The sequence below is a fragment of the Misgurnus anguillicaudatus genome, chromosome 11 (assembly GCF_027580225.2).
Source record: "Misgurnus anguillicaudatus chromosome 11, ASM2758022v2, whole genome shotgun sequence".
Lineage (NCBI taxonomy): Eukaryota > Metazoa > Chordata > Actinopteri > Cypriniformes > Cobitidae > Misgurnus > Misgurnus anguillicaudatus.
Window position 1 is genome coordinate 33,949,262 of NC_073347.2, and position 21,714 is coordinate 33,970,975.

Consider the following 21,714-nt stretch of genomic DNA (forward strand, 5'->3'; position numbering starts at 1 on the left):
TGCCACATATTTGTAAATAATACCAAATGAAAAGATAAAGCAGCCATACTCAGAAACATAATATATTTTAAACACTCGCTAGAGTAATTTTAGAAATGTGTGTGTGTATATATATATATATATATATATATATATATATATATATATATATATATAGAATAAGGCTGGAAGATTTATCAAATGTTTTGAAATATCACATAATCACATACATAACTTTCTGTTTTTAAATATATTTTTATATAATTTAAACAGATTTACCATTAAGCAGATTTAACATTATTTCACAATACTGCCAATTGCCTCCCTGCTGAAAAAAAACAATAAAACTATTAAAGAAAATTCTAAAACCGAAATTAGCTTTTACCATTTAAAACTACACTTTAGTGTGTTTTGGGCCATATTCCATTAGAACCAATACATAGAACCAATAGAACCAATACCATTAGAGACCAACAAAAACCAATACACTGTAGTGTGTTTTGGGCCATATTCTATTAGAACCAATACAATTCCCAATAAAACCATTAGAATTTCTGTAATGGTGTCTATCGCGTCACCATGCAAGCTATAATATATCGCGATGTTCGTCACTTGTGGATCACAGACCATGTTTTTTGGGTGACGTAGCCTACTGTATGTCCTGCCAACACACACACATTCTCAGAACGATGTGTAATTTATATCCAGGTCAAGTCACTGTGAACATCTTCGTTAAATATTGACCAGGACTGACAATTATTAACCTTCAAAACATAATACTACATTAAAGAGATCAACCGTCGTGCATTCTGCTCGGAAGTTCGCAAAAATGTAAAGTTGTTTTATAAGCAAGACTACATTATACATAAACAGGTTTTGTCTGAGCTTTTGTGGCGTGTGTGTGCGTGTGCGTGCGTGAGTGCGCGCGCGCGTGTGTTGGCCGTCATGCCTCAGCCACAGCCAGAGTGAAAGTCAAGCCTCTGTCGTTATGACGGGCAAATATCGATGAAAGGATTATTATACAGGAAATCCAAAGGATAGCTGCACTTTAGAGTTGTAAGTCGACTTTAAATACTTGTGGGCAAACTTCATCCGTCATTGTATTTACTTATGTACTTTATATGCGCTTTGCTGTAAGTTTGCGAAACTTTAAAGAGCATCAAGATTCACGACGCCACAGTATCCAAGAGGCGCGTCGATAGGAAGAAAACGCGATATACTGAAACTATTTTTAAAATGGAGTTATAATGTTATATTTAAATCATTACAATGAAAGGAGTGGGTGGGTTTATTTGGTAAATGGTGGGCTTTGTGTTTTTCGTAACACACCCAGATGTTGTTGAAGCAGATGTGATGAGCTCGACACTTTTTTAGATTCGGAGATTCATTTTGACCGATTAATGTTTAAACCAAATCAAAGCGTTTTCAAAATCAACTAAAAAGTATTAAACGTGATATATTTGTTAACATCTGGTTGACATTTCAAAACCAAATTTGCGAGATACAGTCCCTTACTATTTTAACCAAGTACACGAGTGTTAAACTTAAAGAAACAGTCACAATATTGTCTTAGTTTAGTTTTTGTTTTTTGGAAATTTTTTGACCTGTGTATGTGTGCATTTGTTTGTGAACATTCATTTTTAAAAGTCAAAGTTAAGATGTATTACTAGATATGCTTTTCTTGCTAAAAAATACAGTAGACATTATAATGGTTTCCATTGTAAAATACCATTATGAACCTTTACCATTAAAACTATTACAAAATTCCTTTATGTAGTTTTGTGTGTTTGTATTGGTTCCCATTTGACAGATTTGCTTTATTTGTTTATTTATGTGGATGCTAGTCTTTCTAGGGTCTTCAACACTTAAAATACATACATTACACATATAAACATATAAAAACACGTAAAATCCACATATAACAGCCCACAAACAAAACCCAATTAAACATTATAAGTAAAGACAAAATGAGACTTTATAGTTTCCATTAAAACTAATACGATTCCCATTATAACCGTAATTCTATGGTTTATTTCAGCATAGTTGTGGGTGATCTTAATATGCGTAAGAAAATATTTGCCTATTACATTTCTATATTTATATTGTATATCTAGGCCTATAAAATATGTGTTCTCACATTTCCCTATTTGGTTTCCACATGTTGGTGTGCTTAAAAATATAGGGTCGCCCTCATGTGGAATAGATGTGTATTACCTTTGTTATCTGAAATTATTTGAATTTTGATGTCATTGGTACAGGTGTAAATATGCCTCATCGGTCGCAGTGTTCCTCTGCTGGGGACAACCCCCTGGACCCCAACTACCTGCCCCCTCATTACCGCGAGGAGTACCGGATAGCTATTGATGCACTGGTTGATGCCGACCTTGAAGGCTACTATGGATTTTTACAGGAAGCAAATATGGTCGGTTTCTTGTCGCAAACAGAGATCGAGTATATCAAATGCACGGTGCGGACGCCGCATCCGACGGTTCAGCCAGACAGGAGATACATGGTCGAAGATGCAGACGGCTCTTCTGACACTTACTGGCCGGTTCATTCGGACCATGACGCTCCAAGCCTGGACTTGGGCTGGCCACAGCATTCTAGATTTGCTGGACCCACAGAGGTCACTACGCTGGTCAACCCATCTGATCCGGAGATGCCCAGTATTAAGGAGCAAGTGCGCAGAATGATTAAGAGTGCACAAGAAGTATGTTTACTTGTTCTGTCAAGTGTATTACACACTTTATTGTGCCATGTTGCTCAACCGCTGCTCGTAACACAATCAGTTTTCATTTAAAATGTCATGAATGTTTATTAGTTAAAGGGTTATAAATGTTTGCTTTTACACTAACATCGGTTAAAATCAAGTTGCTTTGTGAAATTATAATGGAATATACTTTCTGCAAATTCAATAACAAGCAATGCAACATATATGTTTTAAATTGTTTTAAAGATGCTCAGTATGTTAAAGCCATTAATAATGGTTGTATTATTTGTCCAAAATAATACTACAATTGCATGCTCTACTGTGCACACTAATGCCTTTTTTGTGTACTTTACAATGCATGATTCTGTACTCTCAAAAGAAGTTTTTTGTGCATTATGCATTGCATTGCGTAAGATCTAATACTAGCACTGTTTTTTTATTTTTTGCCACAGGTTGTTGCTGTGGTGATGGACATGTTTACAGATGTTGATATCTTCTTCGATATTCTTACTGCAGCGATGCGTGGTGTGGCTGTTTACATTCTTCTTGATGAACTGAATGCACACCATTTTGTTTCAATGGTGAACAACTGTAGGGTGAATCTGGATGAAATAAAAGTAGGTACTTTACAAATGTGTTAAACACGTTTTTCTCAGTAATGCAGTTCTGAAGAAGAATATTTTGTTTGGGGATATACGAGTTGCATAAGCACGTCAGCAGTATCAGCATGTATTGTGTTTTGCAATGGGTGTCTGGTTGATACTTGAGAACACTTGTTATTGTGCTTGGCATGTATTCTGAGCTAGCTGCTGTGGTAATGGGTGTTCACATAATGTGCGAGTTTGCAAGAGATTTTGGGTAAAAAGCATACCAAGAACCTAAAAGTTATTTGATTTTTGGTGAAAACTAGGGCTGCATAATGATTAATCGCAACTAATCGTTGCGATTTCCATCTAATGTAGCCATCAAGCCAAATATTGAATTCATACAAAGAAATCAGAACATTTAAGTATACAAGTTGAGTCATAATAATAAAGTGAAATGAAACAGGGTATTTCATTGTATGAAGGTTGCAATTTCAGAGTTTGTTTCAAATGTATTAACACTTTCTTTTTTTTACTTGCAGTGCATGAGAGTAAGAACTGTGTGTGGCAGTACTTATTTCTGCCACACAGGCAAGTCTTTCAAAGGTCAGATGATGGATCGCTTCATACTGGTTGATTGCAGGGCAGTTTTAACTGGAAACTATAGGTAAGTGTGCTTTTTCTTTACATTTTTAAAATAAACTATGCTTTCTTCTGTACATTTTGATGATAATTAGCAGTGTCTTTTCATCTTAGATCTTTACTTTGGTCATTCAATGTATACTAGTTAAAACATCTTTCTAACTTTTTGTTGCAGCTTCATGTGGTCTTTTGAGAAGATACATCGCTGCCTAGCGCATCTGTTTCTCGGACAGCTTGTGACCACCTTTGATGAAGAGTTTCGAATTCTGTTTGCCCACTCGGAGCCGCTGGTCGTCGAAGACATTTTGGCAAATATGTCACAGTACAGCAATGTAAATGAAAGCCATCTAAACATGGATAACGCCCACATGTTGAAGAGAGAATATCCACCTGTTCATCCTGAATGGGTTGATCATTCTGCAGAAAAACATATGAATGTAGGACACCAAATATTTCCCTTTAGAAACCCTGAACCATATGGAGCAGAGAAAAATCCCTCCACTCAGAGGCACATGAACATGCATGCAGTTCAACAATTTCGAGGAGACCAACCATTTATAGAGCATGGAAGACCAATGAGAGGACCATTTGAAATGGCTGGATTCAAAAGGCATGGCTATCCAGATGTACCAGAATATGAATACATGCCCCCTCAAAACCAGCCAACAATCCGGGGCAAACAGTTAATGGAGGGAGTTGTTCCCAAGGGCAGCCACTTTGCAAGGGAACCAGGTCTTTACCAGGGATCTGGATTACAGCCTGATTATGACATGTATGGCAGATTCAGAGACCAAGGCTACCCCATGGATCAGTTTTCAGAGGCTGGCTATCCTCATGAGGTAGACGTGGCTGAACTACCGGGTGCTTATGACCATGTCCAAAGATTCTTGCGGTCTCAATCTCCTATGGAGGAAGGACCTGGTGCCGGAAATTTAGTTCCACCTGCGCAGTCTAATGTCAGAAGACATAGCATGGGTCAGTCTTATGCTTGTCAGACGTCCCCCACAGCACCAAACCAACCAGACCAGAAACGTCTCTTCAATGCAAATCGCAAATCACAGGATGTGAGCCAGAAGCAGGGGCTGCGAGATTGGAGGATTAGCTCATACCTTAGTGCATTTGATGATGGAGAAGATCCTGATCTTTCTGAACTTGAAGGATCCGACCTTTGTGATAACGTTCCATGTTTTGTTCAGGAAGGGCCTGGTGGCCCCGTTGGTGCCAAAAGCAGACCTGGAAACACTGAGTTTAACACAATGCCTTCATCTAGGAACAATCCACCTTTTATTCAGATTCAAAACAGCTCCCCTCCGCCTTACAGTTTAGCTGACCATCCACCAGGCTTACCTGAGAATTTTAAAATAACACCAACAACAACTTCAGAGTCATCTTGTACCACTGAGGGGGACAAAGTGGAGGAGACACATTATAAAAAGCCAAAAGAGACCAACCGGTTTGGTGAGGAGTTTCTCAGGAGCAAACCTGTTCACAATGTCCAGAGGAGTTCCAGACTAAGACACTCATTGATATTCAGTTCAAATTTGGAGTTGAACACTTCAGATGATTCAAAAGATATCTTAGGAGAAAAAGATGGAGATGAGGCTTCAAAACTTTCAGCTCGTGTGTCACATATCTTGGATAAAAGGAGGGGTAGTGCAAGGGAGCCATTTCAGTGGAGGAGTTTTATAAAGCCAACCACAGTTGATGACCAAGCCATGGAGTCTGCACACTCTGAGACTTCACTGAATAAAATTGGGGTCAGTAATGTTGACAAAGGCCTTTTGCAAGAGGAAAAACCACCAGAGACTGTGCAATCAGCAGTTTTAGAAGTACAAAGTGAAAAAGATGAGTCGCAAATAAGGCCAAAGTCATCCTCATTCGTAGATATGAATGACCCAGACTCCAGATTGAGATATTTCAAAGAGTTAGCAGCTAAACGCAAAGCTGAATTTGCAGCAGTCACAACTTCTCAAAGCAAGCCAAAGATGTTAGATGTACCTGACAAACCCTCAATGAGTGATGAAGTAGACAAGGCAAAAGACAAGGCCGTTGTCACGATACCAGTGATTCCAAAAACTAAATGTGAGGAATCTGGTGCAGACATTCCAGAAACTGTTAAATCGGCCATTCAGGATGAGAAAAGCAGAAGAAATGAGTCAAACGAATTGCAAAGATCATTTTCATTCTTAGATATGAATGACCCAGACTCTAGATTCAGATATTTTAAAGAGTTAGCAGCTAAACGCAAAGCTGAACTTGCAGCAGACAAAACTTCTCAAAGCAAGCCAGAAAAAGCCCCAAAGATGTCTGATGCACCTGAGAAGCCCTCAATGAGTGATGCAGAAAAAAGGGCAGCTCTCACGACACAAGAGATTCAAGACACCAAATGTGAGGAATCTGGTGCAGACATTCCAGATAGAGTTCAATCGGCCGTTCAGGATGAAAGAAGCAGAAGAAATAAGTCAAATGAATGGCAAAGATCATTTTCATTCTTAGATATGAATGACCCAGACTGTAGATTTAGATATTTCAAAGAATTAGCAGCTAAACGCAAAGCCGAACTTGCAACAGTCACAACGTCTCAAAGCAAGCCAGAGAAAGCCCCAAAGACATCTGATGCACCTGAAAAGCCCTCAATGAGTGATGTGGAAAAAAAGGCAGCTCTCACGACACAAGAGATTCAAGACACCAAATGTGAGGAATCTAGTCAAGACATTCTGCATAGAGCCACAGATGCTGAAAAAATTAGATTAAAGAAAAAACTTGCAGAAGAGTCTGCCTTATCTATAAATTCTTTTCAAAAAGAACCAGTTATGGAGACAAACACAGAATCTAAAAATCAGTCATCCTCTGTCTGTACACAACAGCCGATATGTGTTTTGTCTGGAAAGTCTTTGCATCCTGTTACAAAAAATGTTGAGTCCCTCTCTGTACCTGCTCCATTTAAAGCCAGTTCCTCACAAAAACAAGTAGGTTCTGTTGAATTAAAAACTGCTTCAACAGAATCTATGCACACCCAAAATCACATTCCAGAAGAATTAAGCCCCTCACATGTTGATTTAACAGATAGTTGTTCCTCTGTAAAACTTTCACAGACAACGTGCTTGTCACCACTAACATCAGCAAAGGAGGCAGAGTGTTTCCAGCAGCCAACTGTAACAGAGGCAGATTCCTTACAAGGGCCTGCGACATCGGGGGTTCATTCTTCCAAAATCCCTACTGCAACAGAGAAAGCCCAAAAACACACTGCAACAGAGGCAGAGTCTTTTCAACAGCCAACTTCAAGGGGGGCACACTCTTATCAACAGCCCACTGAACAAGAAAGTGCATCTTTACAATGTATTGCTGCAATTGATAAAGACCACTCTGAAAAGTCTTTTGTAATGAAAGCAGAGTCATCCCAACAACTCCCTGCAACAGAACCAGCTAAACCTGCTGAATTGCACACTACTACTGTAACAGAGACAGACCTTTTACAACAACCCAATACAAAACTAAATGAATCATTGCAACACCCCTCTGCAACAAAGACTGTCTCTTTCCACCAGCCTAGCGCAGTAGAAAGTAAACATGCTGAGCAATCCATTCAAACAGAGGCAGAGTCTTTCCAACCCTCCATTATAGCAAAGACAGACTCTACACAACAGCCCAATGCATTAGGGGTACAATCTTCCAAAATCCAACCTGCAGAAAAGGAACATTCCCAAAAACCTACGGCAACAGAGACAGAATCTGTTCTACTGTCCACATATGCAGAAACAGACTCTTTACAACAGGCCACTGCTGCAGTAAATGAATCTTTGCAACACCCCGCTGTAACAGAAGCAGACTCTTCCCAACAGCCCATTGCATTGGGGGTGCAATCTTCTAAAATCCACAGTGCAACAGAAAATGAACATGTCCATAAACTTTCTGCAACAGAAAATAAAGATCCACAAAAACCCACTGCAATGGAGGTAGATTCTTCCCAACACCCTTTTGCAAAAGATCCAAAACAACTTACTGTAACAGGAAATGAAGATATGCAAAAACCTGCTGCAGCTCAGCCACAATCTGTCCAAAACCCACCTGCATCAGAAAATAAAGATGCACAAAAACCTGCTGCAGCTGAGGCACAATCTGTCCAAAACCCACCTCCACCAGAAAATGAAGATGCCAAAAAACCTGCTGCAGCTGAGGTGCAATCTGTCCAAAACCCACCTGCAACAGAAAATAAAGATGCCCAAAAACCTGCTGCAGCTGAAGCGCAATCTGTCCAAATCCCACCTGTATCAGAAAATAAAGATACCCCAAAACCTGCTGCAGCTGAGACACAATCTGTCCAAAACCTATCGGCACCAGAAAATAAAGATGCCCAAAAACCTGCTGCAGCTGAATCGCAATCTGTCCAAAACCCACCTGCAACAGAAAATAAAGATCCCCAAAAACCTGCTGCAGCTGAGACACAATCTGTCCAAAACCCACCTGCAACAGAAAATGAGGATGCCCCAAAACCCACTGCAATGGTGGCAGACTCTTCTCAACACCTCCCTACAACAAACAATGAACAAAAACTTTCTTCTGAACCCTCCACTGCCAAAGGGGAAGACTTCCAAGAATCTAATCCAGGAAGAGGGGACTCTTCCCAACAGCCTACAACAACAAGTAATGTACCTTTCCAACACCCCACTGACTCTTTAAAACAGCCAACCAAATCAAGCGAAGACTCTTCCCAAAGTCCTGCTGAAACAGGCACAGATTCTGTAATGGTAACAGAAAAGGAATCTTCCCAAAACCCCACCCCAGTGGTGTTAGACACTTCCAAACATCCTATTGCAACAGAGACACCAGCCTCTGTGTGTGTATCTGCATCTCCAATCAAAGTCACGTTATCTCCTCAGACTATCTCCTTTACTGACACCACTCCAGCAGATAGTCACATATTGTTCAAGAAAGGCGTAGTGGGTATGTCTACAACAGAGACTAATTTGGATCACAATTTATTGATACCAGCAGTGAGCACTCTGCAAAATAGTGAAGTCAGCACCCCTCAACAGAGTCCAAAAGATGGTGAATCATCTCCTAAGGTTGTCCTGCCCATTACAACTTCAACAGAACCAAGCCCATCAGAAGGAAGTAGCTCATCTAAAACTGAGCAAAAGGATGATAACTCTGGCCAGGACATTACCAAACAAGGATCCATCCCAGCTACTGACATTACTCCAGGAGATAACATGCTATCTCAAAATATCACCACAGACTCAGGTTCATCACCTGAGCATTCCCAAACGGACACTTTCTCTGATGTAGCCAAACCTTGTGCACACACTGATGATAGCAAAATGGAACTACATTCCTCCCTGGAGCAAACACCAGACAAACCATCAGAGCCATGCCTGAACTCAACAGGGCTTGACGCAAGTTGTTTAAATGATCCAAAACCTAAGGATGAACACCAAACACAAAATAACTCTTCAGCTAGACCTGAGGGTCTTGAGTTAGCTGAGGTTTCCACAGCACTGGACCCTGTCCAAATTGATGAAACCAAACTAGCAGCGGTGTCTGAACAATCAGAAAGCAGTTTGACACCAAACAGTGTAGAAAATGCAATAAGTCAGACCAATGTTACAGAAAATCTCAAACTTTCCACACATCAGTCATCTACTGCTGGTGTTCTCTCGTGTAGCAACCTTAGAGATGATACTAAAGTTCTTTTAGAGCAAATTTCAGCAAAGAACCAAAGCAGATCATCCCAGTCCAAACAGACTCCAGCCAATGAAGAGAAAAAGGAAGGGGTTAGGTCTGTAGAGCAACAGCTTTCAACTTTTCCAGTAGGGACCTGGTCATCCAAAGCTTCGCCAGAAGAGCGGGAAATGTTACTAAAAAAGATGGAACAAATGCGAAAAGAAAGAAAAGTCTACAGCCGTTTTGAGGTAATTCATGCACTGTCAGAAAAAAATGGTCAAAATATGTTCCCCATAAAATATGTCACTAGGGCTGTACCCTTTCAAAAGGTCAACACTGCACTTAAAGGGACAGTTTCCTGGACATGTTTTAGATTAATCCAAGCATAGGCCTTAGTTATATTAGGACATTTAAGTAGTTTTTACAAGGATACCTTACAAAAAAACAATACTGGTGTGCATCTTGAGGTAAAACAATGGCAATGATATATTTTAAGATATGTCAGTACAAGATGTTTTTAAATGAAGACAGATCAAACTAGGGCTGGCACAATGATCAAATAATCGTCTCATCGCGATTGTTTGACCTCATCGTGATCACCGCAATGATTGCACATCTCTCTAAAAAACACAAAGGGGTGCTGCAGCACCTGCATAAACGAGACAGTATTCAATGCAGTGAAAAAACAGCATTTAAAGAAATGCTGCAAAACTTTGATAAGCAGTATGAACTGCCACGTAAAACATACATTTCCAAAACAGCAATTCCAAATTTAGGGAAGTAAAGGATGCTATTCTTAAGGATCTGTAAGGAATTTATTTTTTTGCAGGCACTACAGACATGTGGTCCAGTACTAATATGACCTTAGTAGGATTTGCTACTATTTAAGGCCTGTTCTGGTATAATCAGTTTATTTTGATTGCACTTTTATTTTCAGACACTTTATTGTGTTTATTTCTTATGAAGAATTTTTCGTTTTTGAAAGATATATTCATTAATAATTACTTTAATTTGTGTTATGTGTATTAATATTTACTGCCTGGTAAACCTTGCTAAATATTTAATTTAATAATCACAACAATGCGTGAAAATAATTTCATGAACAAACAAAAAATTATGAGAATTAAATGCCAGAGCAATAAAACAGACAATTAATCTCCATAATCGCCAAAGCCCTAAAACAGACAATTAATCGTCACAATTTATGAGACAATTAACCGGCAGCCAAATTTCATAATCTTGACAGCTCTAGATCAAACATGCATTTTAGTTTGGGATTAGGATAAACCCTGTCCTGGAAACCTCCCCAAAGAGTTTTTTATAGTTTATATTAGTTTATTATATTATATTAATGTCTCAAAGGTACATATTGGTACCAAATGTATACATATTAGGCCCCTTTTAGGACCCAGTGACAGCTGCGGTACATATTTTGACCATTTTTTCTAACAGTGTAGATTTAGTGTGTTCTTTTTGTGTTTATAAAAGTGTGAAGGAGGACACTTTGTAGTTGTGATGAAGAAATACTAATAGACTGATTTAGTTTGATTTAATGGGTTTTAATATTATTGTGAAAGTTCAGAACATCTATCAAAGTCAAGTTGAATGTACAGTTCCTACAATTCCTTAAGATAATATCTGTATGTTGTGTTTAGAGGCCTCATGTTAACGTGGGATTAAACCTTATGGACGAGTGGCTCGAACAAGAAGAGGGAAGCAATTTTGCCTTGTTTTCCCTCGGTCTTACCTCATAACTGTGAACCTGCACAAACTTGTGTTTTTTGATGTGTTACTATAACAAATGTTGCTCCCTAACTGCAAGACTTGACTTGATGTCTGTCAAGATTGTAGATCTTGCGTCATGCCTGAACTCCTGAACAGATCATTGATCTAAATTAATGACAGAAGACCAAAAAACTAACCCTACCTGCTGGATAAGATTCAGATAGGGTTTCCTATGTATATATAGTTGTAATCAATTTCTAAACCGTTTGTAATTATCTGGATTTTATGCATATTCTATCTATATTCTGATATGGATATTATCATGATCTGACAAAGATACATTTGCTTGACAAACAAGAACAGGGAAGTAATTATTAAGCAGAACAAGACACGGCTGTAACCACAATAGACATTGAGAGAGGACATGCGCCCCCCCAAATAATCAGAAACTTTGATCTTATTGTTCTTAATATCTGAATGTTTTAGTTCATGTTCAAGATGTGTTTAACAAGAAGTACTACTAAATGTGAACTATAAGTGATATGTCACTATAAAATATTGGGTGGGATTTTTGTTGAATAAATCTATTTATGTCTTAAAATAAAACTTTAAGAGCCTTTTGTATACAAATCCAGATAATTCTCGAGACTTCACAAACGATCTAATCATAAAACAATATTTTGTATTTCCAATTTACTGTGTAAATACATAGTATGTTTTTTCTTTATCACTGATTTGACAAAAATATAATGTTAAACATTATGGTGAAATGTGCTTATATGTTTAATAAACATTAGCTGATGTATAAATTGTGATGTAAGATTTAGTATAGACGAATGCAACACTAGTCTAGTTTATCTGTATCAGAAATGGTCTTACTGCCAACTTTACTCAACAGATTAAAAATGTGCAATATTGTAAGTTTAAGATGAGATTTTTGAGTTTTTTTAAATTGCTAAATGTGCATGTTATAGGCATTGTTTATGTGGGACAGCATCTGTTTCTGACGAATGTCCTTAACCAGATTTGACGAAGATCAATACTGTCTCAAAAATCTGTTAAGGTTTATTACACTGACATGAAAATAAAAAGTTTATGAAAAAAACAGAAAAGTTATTTATTAGTATCCTGATATCTGTGTGAGAAGTCAAAGTTACACAATATCTGTTTTTGTGCACATCTCCAAACTTATTCTTTGTTATCATACAAAATATCCATAGCACTGTTGCATTGTTTCAACCCATAGCTGATGGGTCAAACATAATTTAAACCAATGGTTAGGTTTGTTCTAGTTAAAACAACAGCCGTGTGGATTTTACCCTTTGGTATTGATATGAATCTTTTGAATGAGATCATAATTCATTTCTGCTATATATTGTAGCAGTCAAATATTATTAATGTTACATTACAACATAGAGAAATTGGGTAACTTGCTTTCAGCGAGATTGATGTCTCTTGTTTAATCCTTTTCTTGAAACTTACCTAACTTCACGAGACCATTGATCTGCTCAGTCATGCTGCAAAATAATGAAGCATGCAGTCAAGCTTAAATTCTGCTTTACAAAATGTTATCAAATGTTATAAAACTAGTGAAAGAAAATGAATAGCATGCATGATGTCACAAAAAAAAAAAAACAGTGGGACCTTTGTTAAGACTTGGACTTTAATAAGACTGTGGCAAATGATCAGTTTAGTCTAATCTCTGGCTATTCTCCTCATAAATCTGAATGTGTTCCCTTTGCTTTTACTGAAGGTTGCTGAGAGCTTGCTGTGTTTCTTTAACAACAGAACGGGACCTCAAGACTTCAGGCATGCCAGCCGTTTTAAAGAAAGTTTACCACATAGCTGCTTTTTTCTGGTATGCTTTTCTCATTCAGGCTATTTATGCAAAGGAGATTTCGGATCTGCCACCTGGATTATTCGTCTACGGTGGACCCTGGAAATATCTTACATTTTTAAATCTGGTAAAATGAATCTAGGATGTTTGAAATCTTTTAAGCATCTCTGTTGAATGACACTTTTGCATGTTTGTTTCTTAGGTCATACAGATGCTGTTTTTTGGATTGGGATCCATAAATGACCTCCAACCTGTCGGAAAAGACTTGAAAGTATCACCTCTCTGTCTCTGCAAGGATCTGCTCTTTTCTGTCTTTGTGTTTCCAGTTGGGATGGTACGTGCGGTCCAAACCCTTTGTGTTTGTGTGTGGCTTTTAAAAATGTTTAAGATTATACTGTACTAAACAACAGGCAAACATATACCATTTAACCAAATAGGCCTTAAGAAAAACTGGACTGAATGTCCAAAATTACTGTTAATTCTGTTATCAGAACATCATTTTACATGAAATTAATAATTTTTGTAAATTATATGTTATCTGAAATATAATAATTATTTAGTTTAATTTTTTATAAAAGTTGCAGGTGTTTATGTTATAATATATTCATGTGCATGCTGTCCTCTAGTGGTGGTTACTGGTAAAACATTTCTTCAATTAATAAATGTTCTTCAAATTAATAAATGTCAGTTCCTTAATCTTGAATGCAGTATTATTTTGACATAATAATATTTGCCTGTTTTCCCCTTTTTATTAAGTTTGTAGTGGTACTGTTTTGGGTGATCTATGCCTATGATCGACAGCTGGTCTATCCGGCTTCAATGGACACACTTTTCCCTTCATGGCTGAACCATGCTATGGTTGGTCTTATAATAGTTTTTATAGTGTGTGTTATCAATGTGGAATATATGAATTCAACAAAAAGATGTGTTTTATTTGTAGCACACTGCTGTTCTCCCAATATTATTGGGTGAGATCTACCTGGAGCCACATATCTATCCTAAAACAAAACACGGATTAGCTGCTTTGGGAATCGCTGGTCTTGCTTACTTAGGATGGTGAGTTTATGTGTTTTGTTTGATCTGCAAAAACGAATAATGACTACTTAAGCCATATTATTGGCACATATTTAAAGTCTTATCATTGTTTTTTCTTTAGGGTCATTTGGGTGCATCAGACTGTGGGAATCTGGGTTTATCCATTATTGGGGATGTTTAACAGTGCAGGCTTGACTGTTTTCTTTTTTTATAACATGATTGTGGTGTCACTGTTGTACTTACTGGGACAAACTTTAAACCAAAAGTTTTGGAGTGAGAAAAGAGGAATCAATTTCTGAAAATATGTTTAAGTTTTTTATTGTAACATTTGTAACATTTTTGTTTTACTTTAACTTAACAATTAATTGTAGAAAGAGAAACAAAATTCAACATGTATTGCACATGTTTCAGGAAAGATCTGAGCATCCTCATCATGATGTACTTGTTCTGTATCTGAACCCATTAGTGATGTTACTCTGCTTTGATGCTGGACCTGGACCTGTTCATTAATATTCATTCATTAATGCAGGAAATAAGATCAAGATAATTTCTTAATCACTTTTAACAGTTAGTGTGTGTATATGTATATTTCTGTGCTGTTGTTGCTACCTTCTTGAAGGAGGTTCCACCTCAAGCTCTATACCTTGTGCCTTACATTTCAAGCATGTGCCTGACTGAAAAGATTATTAAAAGATAAAGTAGTTTAATGAAGGTGAACACATCCTCACTGGGAAATATATGGCTGATTTTTAAATCTGTTTTAAAAGTTATATCACAGTATAATTCGGTCTTACCAGTATAGCAATGACAATTACGACGAATAAAAACAAAAAAATAACCTGTAGGTGGAAAACAGTTCAATAAGGATTAAATTAAGCATTTTTGTATGCACATTACATATGATTAGATTTATGTACTATATACGAGGTCAAGAAAACGTATGTGAAACCCTAGAAATGAACTGATTTTCAGTTCACAGAAATCACAGGGAAAATTCAAAATGGCCGACTTCCTGTGAGGTTTAGAGCTTGGTTCCAAGAGACTTTTTTGTAGGTCTTAAGGTGATAGATGACCCTACCAAATTTCGTATCTGTACGTTTTCCTAGCGGGAGAGCTGTTCTCTTGAAATTTTGCAGATGCCGCTATCGAGTCATTTCTACACACCCACTTCTGACACCTATACCACATGTAAAGTTTAATGAGTTTTCGAGCATGTTTAGGCCCTCAAAAATGCGATTCGTTTCGGAGAAGAAGAAACTGAGCAAAAACAATAGGGCTTTGCACCCACAGTGCAGGCCATCCCTACTGAAAAATCCAGCTAAGACCAGCATAAGCTGGTTTTAGCTGGTCCCCAGCTTGGTTTTAGCTGGTTTTGCTGGTGTAGGAAGCTGGTTTTGCTGGTGTAGCAAGCTGGTCTAGCATTTTAAGCTGGTCTAGCTGGACTTAGCTGGTCATGCTGGAATATCAGCTTGCCCACCAGCATGACCAGCTTTGTCAGGCTGGGAGGACCAGCGTAAACCACCTTAAACCAGCTAAAACCAGCTACCAGCTTATGCTGGTTTTAGCTGGATTTTTCAGTAGGGATTCTGGCCTGCTCCTCGGTGCTCGGGCCCTAAATATTGCTCCTCAAGAATTAGCTTTACGACACATTGCTTTATGCTGGGTACACACCCACCCAAAGATAATCGGGCAGATTTTGAGCCCATTTCCCCCCTTCCGATTATCCTGATGGTTCTACAGATTATCTTATCAGATTTTCCCTTGGTGTGAGGTGTGTTAAGGGTGTCCGAAATCATTGAAATTTCTTCCTGCATATCGTCCGCCATGCTTATATTATGAAGTATCCGTGATAGATTTTGCAAGATTTCCTGTGTTCACAGTCGGAACTGTATTTCTGATGTCATGTACCGGACCCTACTTTCATCTTTTAGTAAAAGGTAGGCCTATACAACACAGTCATCATAAAAGAAACAGATTTGACATAAATTAATCCACCTTTTAAATCCTAAAATTACAAACACAAGCTATGTGTTTAAAATGAAAAAAAAACAAACAGGTAAACTTACCTTCAGATCATCGGACATGATTGTTTTTTTAATTTTTTGTTTTTACCAGAGTCATGCAATCCGGGACTACAGGTTTAGATATCAGCAAATGATAAAGCTAAACAAGAAACAACAGTCATGAGCTTTCTTCATACTGATACTTAAAAACGTACAATAATTCACAAGTCTGTCTCTTAACCTGGCACAATTGATGCAGTTTTTTAAATGAAAAAATCTTCAGTTACTCAAGATTATACTTATAAGGGTGGTTTCCCAAACAGGGATTAGTTTAAGCCAGGACTATTTAATTACATGATGTATGACCACATGACCATATATAAGAAATTTATTTGTGAGAAATGAGAAAACAAAACAAAACCCATGAGTCATATTACTTCAGGTAACTGAACATTACATTTGCAAGTCATGAGCATATTACAACAATGTATGGATAATACTAAGAATAAGAGTTAACTTTATAATTGTTAATATTCTTGATGTACCTCGTGATTATCCCAAACTCCTTCAGATAACAACCTCCTATAAAATGTTTTTGCAGATTTTGTCTTTACACCCTTGTTTGAGATTAAAAAAATTACCTCTGAAAGGTTTGTCAGTTGTTTCCAGTGGAAAGTGAAAGAGAAAGTATGGTCTCTAACAGTAGGTTTGAGGCCATTTTTTTAACTTGCACCTTCTTATGAACAGAAAACAAAAATGAATGAACATCTTATACTTGATGTATATCACAGTCTGTAAAAAGATTTTTTGTTTAAACACATGGTAGAAAGAAAAATATAAAAATATAATAGATTAATCACTTAAAGCATGTTAAGCAATTATTTTCATTATAAGTTATCTAAAATGTATCAAAGATAATATTACTCTTAAAAAGACTTTGATTTCTTTTTATTCTTTGATGCTCAAAATGTACAGGCAACAAATAATGACAAATGATAACAACAAAAAAGATAGAAAACCGAACAACCAGAGGGGAAATATAAATTAAATGTGTTAATCACAGAGGCGGACACTACTTAAGTATTTTAAGTAAATTTTCCAAGCATCTGTGCTTTATCAGAGTGTTTGTCTTGGGGTAAAAAATTACTTTACTAAAACATTTTTCACTACATTCTAAAGCATATAATCATACTGTGTATTCCTTTTATATTGAATATTAAAATTGATTTAATACCTAATTACATAAAAATTGTAGTAAAGTTATGAAAGTACTTTTTACTTAAGTAAAAAAATATTAGATGTGTAATGTACTTAAATATTAAATATAAACCAAAAACTTTGTTCTCAGACATTTTGATAATAAAGTGTTTTCAAACACTTAGATTTATGAATGTGGAACTTAGCAAGTAGCAATATCAGATTAATAATAAAAAAAATCTTTTTTAGATTTATCATAATCTACTAAACCTAGGCCTACCACATTCTTCCAAAACAACTCACATTCATTATAACATATCATTTCATTCCTAATAAATTCCAAAACATCTTGCCAAAACATCTTAGTAAATGGACAATATCAAAAAAGATTAAATACAGTTTCATTAGAATTGCAACCTGAGGAAATAAAAAAACACTTTGGTTCGATTATTTCCACGTTTATGTGTTTGCCAAAATGTGGTGTGCATGCTGCCCTCTTTCGGTGTTCATTGGTAAAGCTTTTTTAAAGACCCCTCTTCAAGTCAGATTATTATTTTTAGGACAGAATCCCTTTTCATTTACTGTTTTCCCCTATTTTTGTTAAGTTTGTAGTTGTACTATTTTTGGATGATTTTTGCTTATGATCGACAGCTTCAACATCTATCCAGCTTCAGAGGACATTTTATATATTTTGGCAAACATGAAAACAATTGCTGAGATCTCTTCAGCTTCTCTTATATGTGAGATTGCTGTGACCGGAAAAATAAAATCAAACAGGAGACCTAAGTAAGTAAATCCGCTTGGTTCATCATTCCACTGGAGTCTTCCAGGACAGATCATCCAGATGTTGGATCATCCCTGTAGATAAGGAAAAAGTTTGGAGCAATTCATCACGTTTTACAGGTTTGGATTTTCAGCACATGTTTCCTTGAGTGCCAATAACCAGTAAAGAAGAGAAATTGTTCTCATTGTTTCCTATCACATGTAGGCTACATGTGGGTTAGGTGTTTTCTGAAAGACACGTGCCTTCTCAAGTTGAACTTCCTCTCAGATCTCTGTATTCTTTGATATGATGAAGAGTGTTTGGATCAGCATCCACCAGCCCAACAGAAAGAAGTCTGGTCACGAGGAGAAGCTCCTGTTCATTCATCCTCCACTGAAAAACAAACAGATCTATTAATACATCTTTCATTTTAGATCAAATATATACAAAAAATATATAGGCCTACCTTATTTATGTAGAACAGGTTTTTTTCTGAAACACCTTTGGTGGTTTTCTGTGTTGTAAATATGACATTCATTGTAAGTAATACATTAAAGACAACATTCCTCATTTAGATACATAAATAGATTGGCTTTCTGTTCTGAAATGATCGTATTTAAACAAGCTGCTGTGGTTTACTGGTTATGTTATCTATCTTCTGTCAATCAGATTTGGGTCTTGCAAGGTGGATGAACAAGTTTGATTCAGGAAAAATACTTTTTATCAGACTAGCACATGATTTAAGCAGCGTTATGTAAAAACAGTGCACTTCTGAAATGAGTGAACTCCCTCTCCACCTGCTTTTGTTCGTTTAATATAATAGCATATAATCAAGTGCAATTTGTTGCTGACATTTAAATCCAGATGAACCAGTTATAAGTACATTATTTTCTCTTACCTGATTTAGACCATTTGACATGCACATTATAATGCCAATGAGGCCCAAAACAATCTGTAGGTAAAGCAAAAAAAATCATGTTTTACTATATTGAAAGTTTTTGTTGTTGTAGTTTATGTTTTTTTTTACTACTGTTATTGGCTAGGAACAAAGATATACATGTTTGTCACTATTGGGGCTTGTTGTCACACAATATGGGAAAAGTTGCCAACTGGGAACTTGCTAATAAAAACTAAAATAATGCTAATATTTAATAATTTTTGGGAAAAGCTAAACAGTAAATCAATATACAAACTCTAAATGTAGCTAACATACAGAAATAACAAACCAACTAAAACCACCTCAATAAAATAGGCTTGTTCGACTTCATGCGGCGCCGCGAGAATCCAGAGCCGGATGACGTCGAAGTACCGCGAGAGCGATTCGCGAAATCATACAGAGGAGTCTGCTTTAAAATCGCTCTCGCGGAACTTTGACGTCATCGGACTGTCGGTTCTTGCAGCGCCGCCGCATGAAGTCGAACAAGCCAATTGTTTAAAACTGCAGCATATAAAACATGTGACAACCTGACCTGGCTTAACACTTATGAAAAAAATTCTTGTTTTAAGAACAAAGTTCAATCGTCTAGCTTATTTAATCATTCAACAGACAAAAATATGACAATACTTTACATTGTTTGGATAAAAGAGTGAATAAATGTGAAGGTAAATTTAATTTTAGAGGACAGAATTCCCAAAAAGCAGACACTTTCCTGTGTGACTGCTAGCCCCAGTCATTATAAAGTTGCATATATTGTACACATTTATTGTCCTTATATATGAAAGCAGGTAAACTTACCCCCATTAAGTACAACATCGTGGTGTGTTTTTCCTGCTGTGTTTGTTTCTTGAGTGTTGTGATTTATAAAATGCAGTTGTACGGTCAGGTGCCTGCAAACAGAACCAGGTCTACAGGTTTATCAGCATGTGTAAATAACCTTTTACACCACTAAGCGACGAAGATACACAATTGAAAACTATGTGCTCACACTGGAAACTTATAGTGACGCACAGCTCTGTGTCTATTGACGCTGTTTTTAGTAACATTTAACCCTCAGTGTTTTTCTTTTAGTTACTGATAGAGTCATCAGACGTAAAGACACAATGTTAAGTGTTATTTCTGAAGCCTTGTATTCATTGCAAAATTCATTTACTTTAAAGAGCATGAGATTGACGCACAATACATTACGTTAACAGTCAAAATTACTCTGAAAAAAATCCCTTACTGTAAGTTCAACAAAGTACATGCTTTTAAGAAGAACAAATACATTTTTTAAAGAATTATCTATAGATAACATTTACATAGATATATGACCCTGTATGTGAAATTCATGCTAAAGTCTCATAATCTAATGATGGTATTTAAAGAATCAAATTTAGATTTTACATTTATTTAAATATTTGACCTGATCTTACTCAGGCAATATTAAAGATATCAAGATTATATTTTCACTGAATGTTCTTCACATAATGTTGGGTGATTTTATGTAGAAAGCATGATGACTGTCTGGTTTTGAACTGGGAATATTGTCATGACAACCATTTGGAAAAACCATTTGGAGCCGCTTAAGTTTATTTTTTAGAAATTAGATGAAAGGTTTTTAGAGATTAAAAAGGAATTGTATTCCCAAAGATGGCCATCTGAAAAACTTATTTCCATATATAATGAGAACTAATTAACCGTTTATATATTACATTTACATTTTTATCACAATATATATATATATATATATATATATATATATATATATAAAATATATATATAATATATTATATATATTATACTATATATTTTAGAATATGTATACAATCTTGCATGTGATCATTATATGTAACCCTATTTGTAAAAACCCCAGCACAAGTCATTTAATTTTGTTAATTACTTATTTCTAAAATCGCCCTGCACAATATTCGCTGTGAAAGGTCTTGTCAAAGATTAAAATCAATATAAAATCAATTATTAAAATCGAACGTTGATTTTTGTCATTAGATTATAAGACTTTATTCTGGATTTCAGGGGTCGCATACTGTATTATTAGGCTTTATGTTTGACTTTATGTGGCACCACAAGAACCGACAGCCGGATGACGTCAAAGTTCCGCGAGAGCGATGTAAAAGCAAACTCCTCCGTATGATTTCGCGAATCGCTCTCGCGGTACTTTGACGTCATTTGCCTGTCGATTCTTAAAGCGCAGCATGAAGTCGAACAAGCTTATTATTAAACATCTTCATTCAAGTCACCTAAAATGATCGTATTGTGCATCACCACAAGGGGGAGCCAAACTACAGGTAGAAATATTTTTTATACAAAAACATAAATTAATCCCAAACTGCTGTAAATTAAACTAAACTACTTTAAGTTTCAGCTGCAACATTAACTCGGTTTCTAACAATGTGCTGCAGTTTTTGAACTGAACAAAACTTACAATGGCTTAAAATGACTATCATGTGATCCTTCAGCCAGACAATAAACAATAAAGGGCTTGAACATTGGAGGGATTTAAAATAAAATCACTTAAATTATAATAATTTGCAAAGATGGTAAAGACAATAAAGATAAAAACGAGTAAATTATGCACTGCTTTGTTGTGCAATATTTGACCTTCTGTCTGCCTATCAAATGTATTTATTTGATCATG

The 21,714-nt window shown here is 36.4% G+C and overlaps 2 protein-coding genes across 2 annotated transcripts; both read left to right on the forward strand.

The window, feature by feature from the left end:
- The first annotated feature begins 780 nt into the window (after positions 1-780).
- fam83ha (family with sequence similarity 83 member Ha) lies at positions 781-12,415 on the forward strand. Its single transcript, XM_055169917.2, has 6 exons — positions 781-1,035; positions 2,238-2,689; positions 3,142-3,306; positions 3,816-3,940; positions 4,091-9,827; positions 11,237-12,415. Exons 2-6 carry the CDS (start codon positions 2,246-2,248, stop codon positions 11,246-11,248), a joined length of 6,483 nt encoding a protein of 2,160 aa, XP_055025892.2. The 5' UTR covers positions 781-1,035; positions 2,238-2,245; the 3' UTR covers positions 11,249-12,415.
- Positions 12,416-12,801: 386 nt separating this feature from the next.
- LOC129416839 (androgen-dependent TFPI-regulating protein) lies at positions 12,802-14,842 on the forward strand. Its single transcript, XM_055171261.2, has 5 exons — positions 12,802-13,268; positions 13,344-13,475; positions 13,898-13,999; positions 14,082-14,197; positions 14,298-14,842. Exons 1-5 carry the CDS (start codon positions 13,116-13,118, stop codon positions 14,473-14,475), a joined length of 681 nt encoding a protein of 226 aa, XP_055027236.2. The 5' UTR covers positions 12,802-13,115; the 3' UTR covers positions 14,476-14,842.
- The last annotated feature ends 6,872 nt before the right edge of the window (positions 14,843-21,714 follow it).

Bases quoted from the DNA above. Each gene is read 5' to 3' on its own strand.
- LOC129416839 (XM_055171261.2), top strand. From the start codon at position 13,116: ATGCCAGCCGTTTTAAAGAAAGTTTACCACATAGCTGCTTTTTTCTGG. The intron at 13,269-13,343 runs GTAAAATGAATC...TTTGTTTCTTAG, and splicing joins ATCTTACATTTTTAAATCTG to GTCATACAGATGCTGTTTTT. The intron at 14,000-14,081 runs GTTGGTCTTATA...TTTTATTTGTAG, and splicing joins CATGGCTGAACCATGCTATG to CACACTGCTGTTCTCCCAAT.
- fam83ha (XM_055169917.2), top strand. From the start codon at position 2,246: ATGCCTCATCGGTCGCAGTGTTCCTCTGCTGGGGACAACCCCCTGGAC. The intron at 2,690-3,141 runs GTATGTTTACTT...TTTTTGCCACAG, and splicing joins TGATTAAGAGTGCACAAGAA to GTTGTTGCTGTGGTGATGGA. The intron at 3,941-4,090 runs GTAAGTGTGCTT...TTTTTGTTGCAG, and splicing joins GTTTTAACTGGAAACTATAG to CTTCATGTGGTCTTTTGAGA.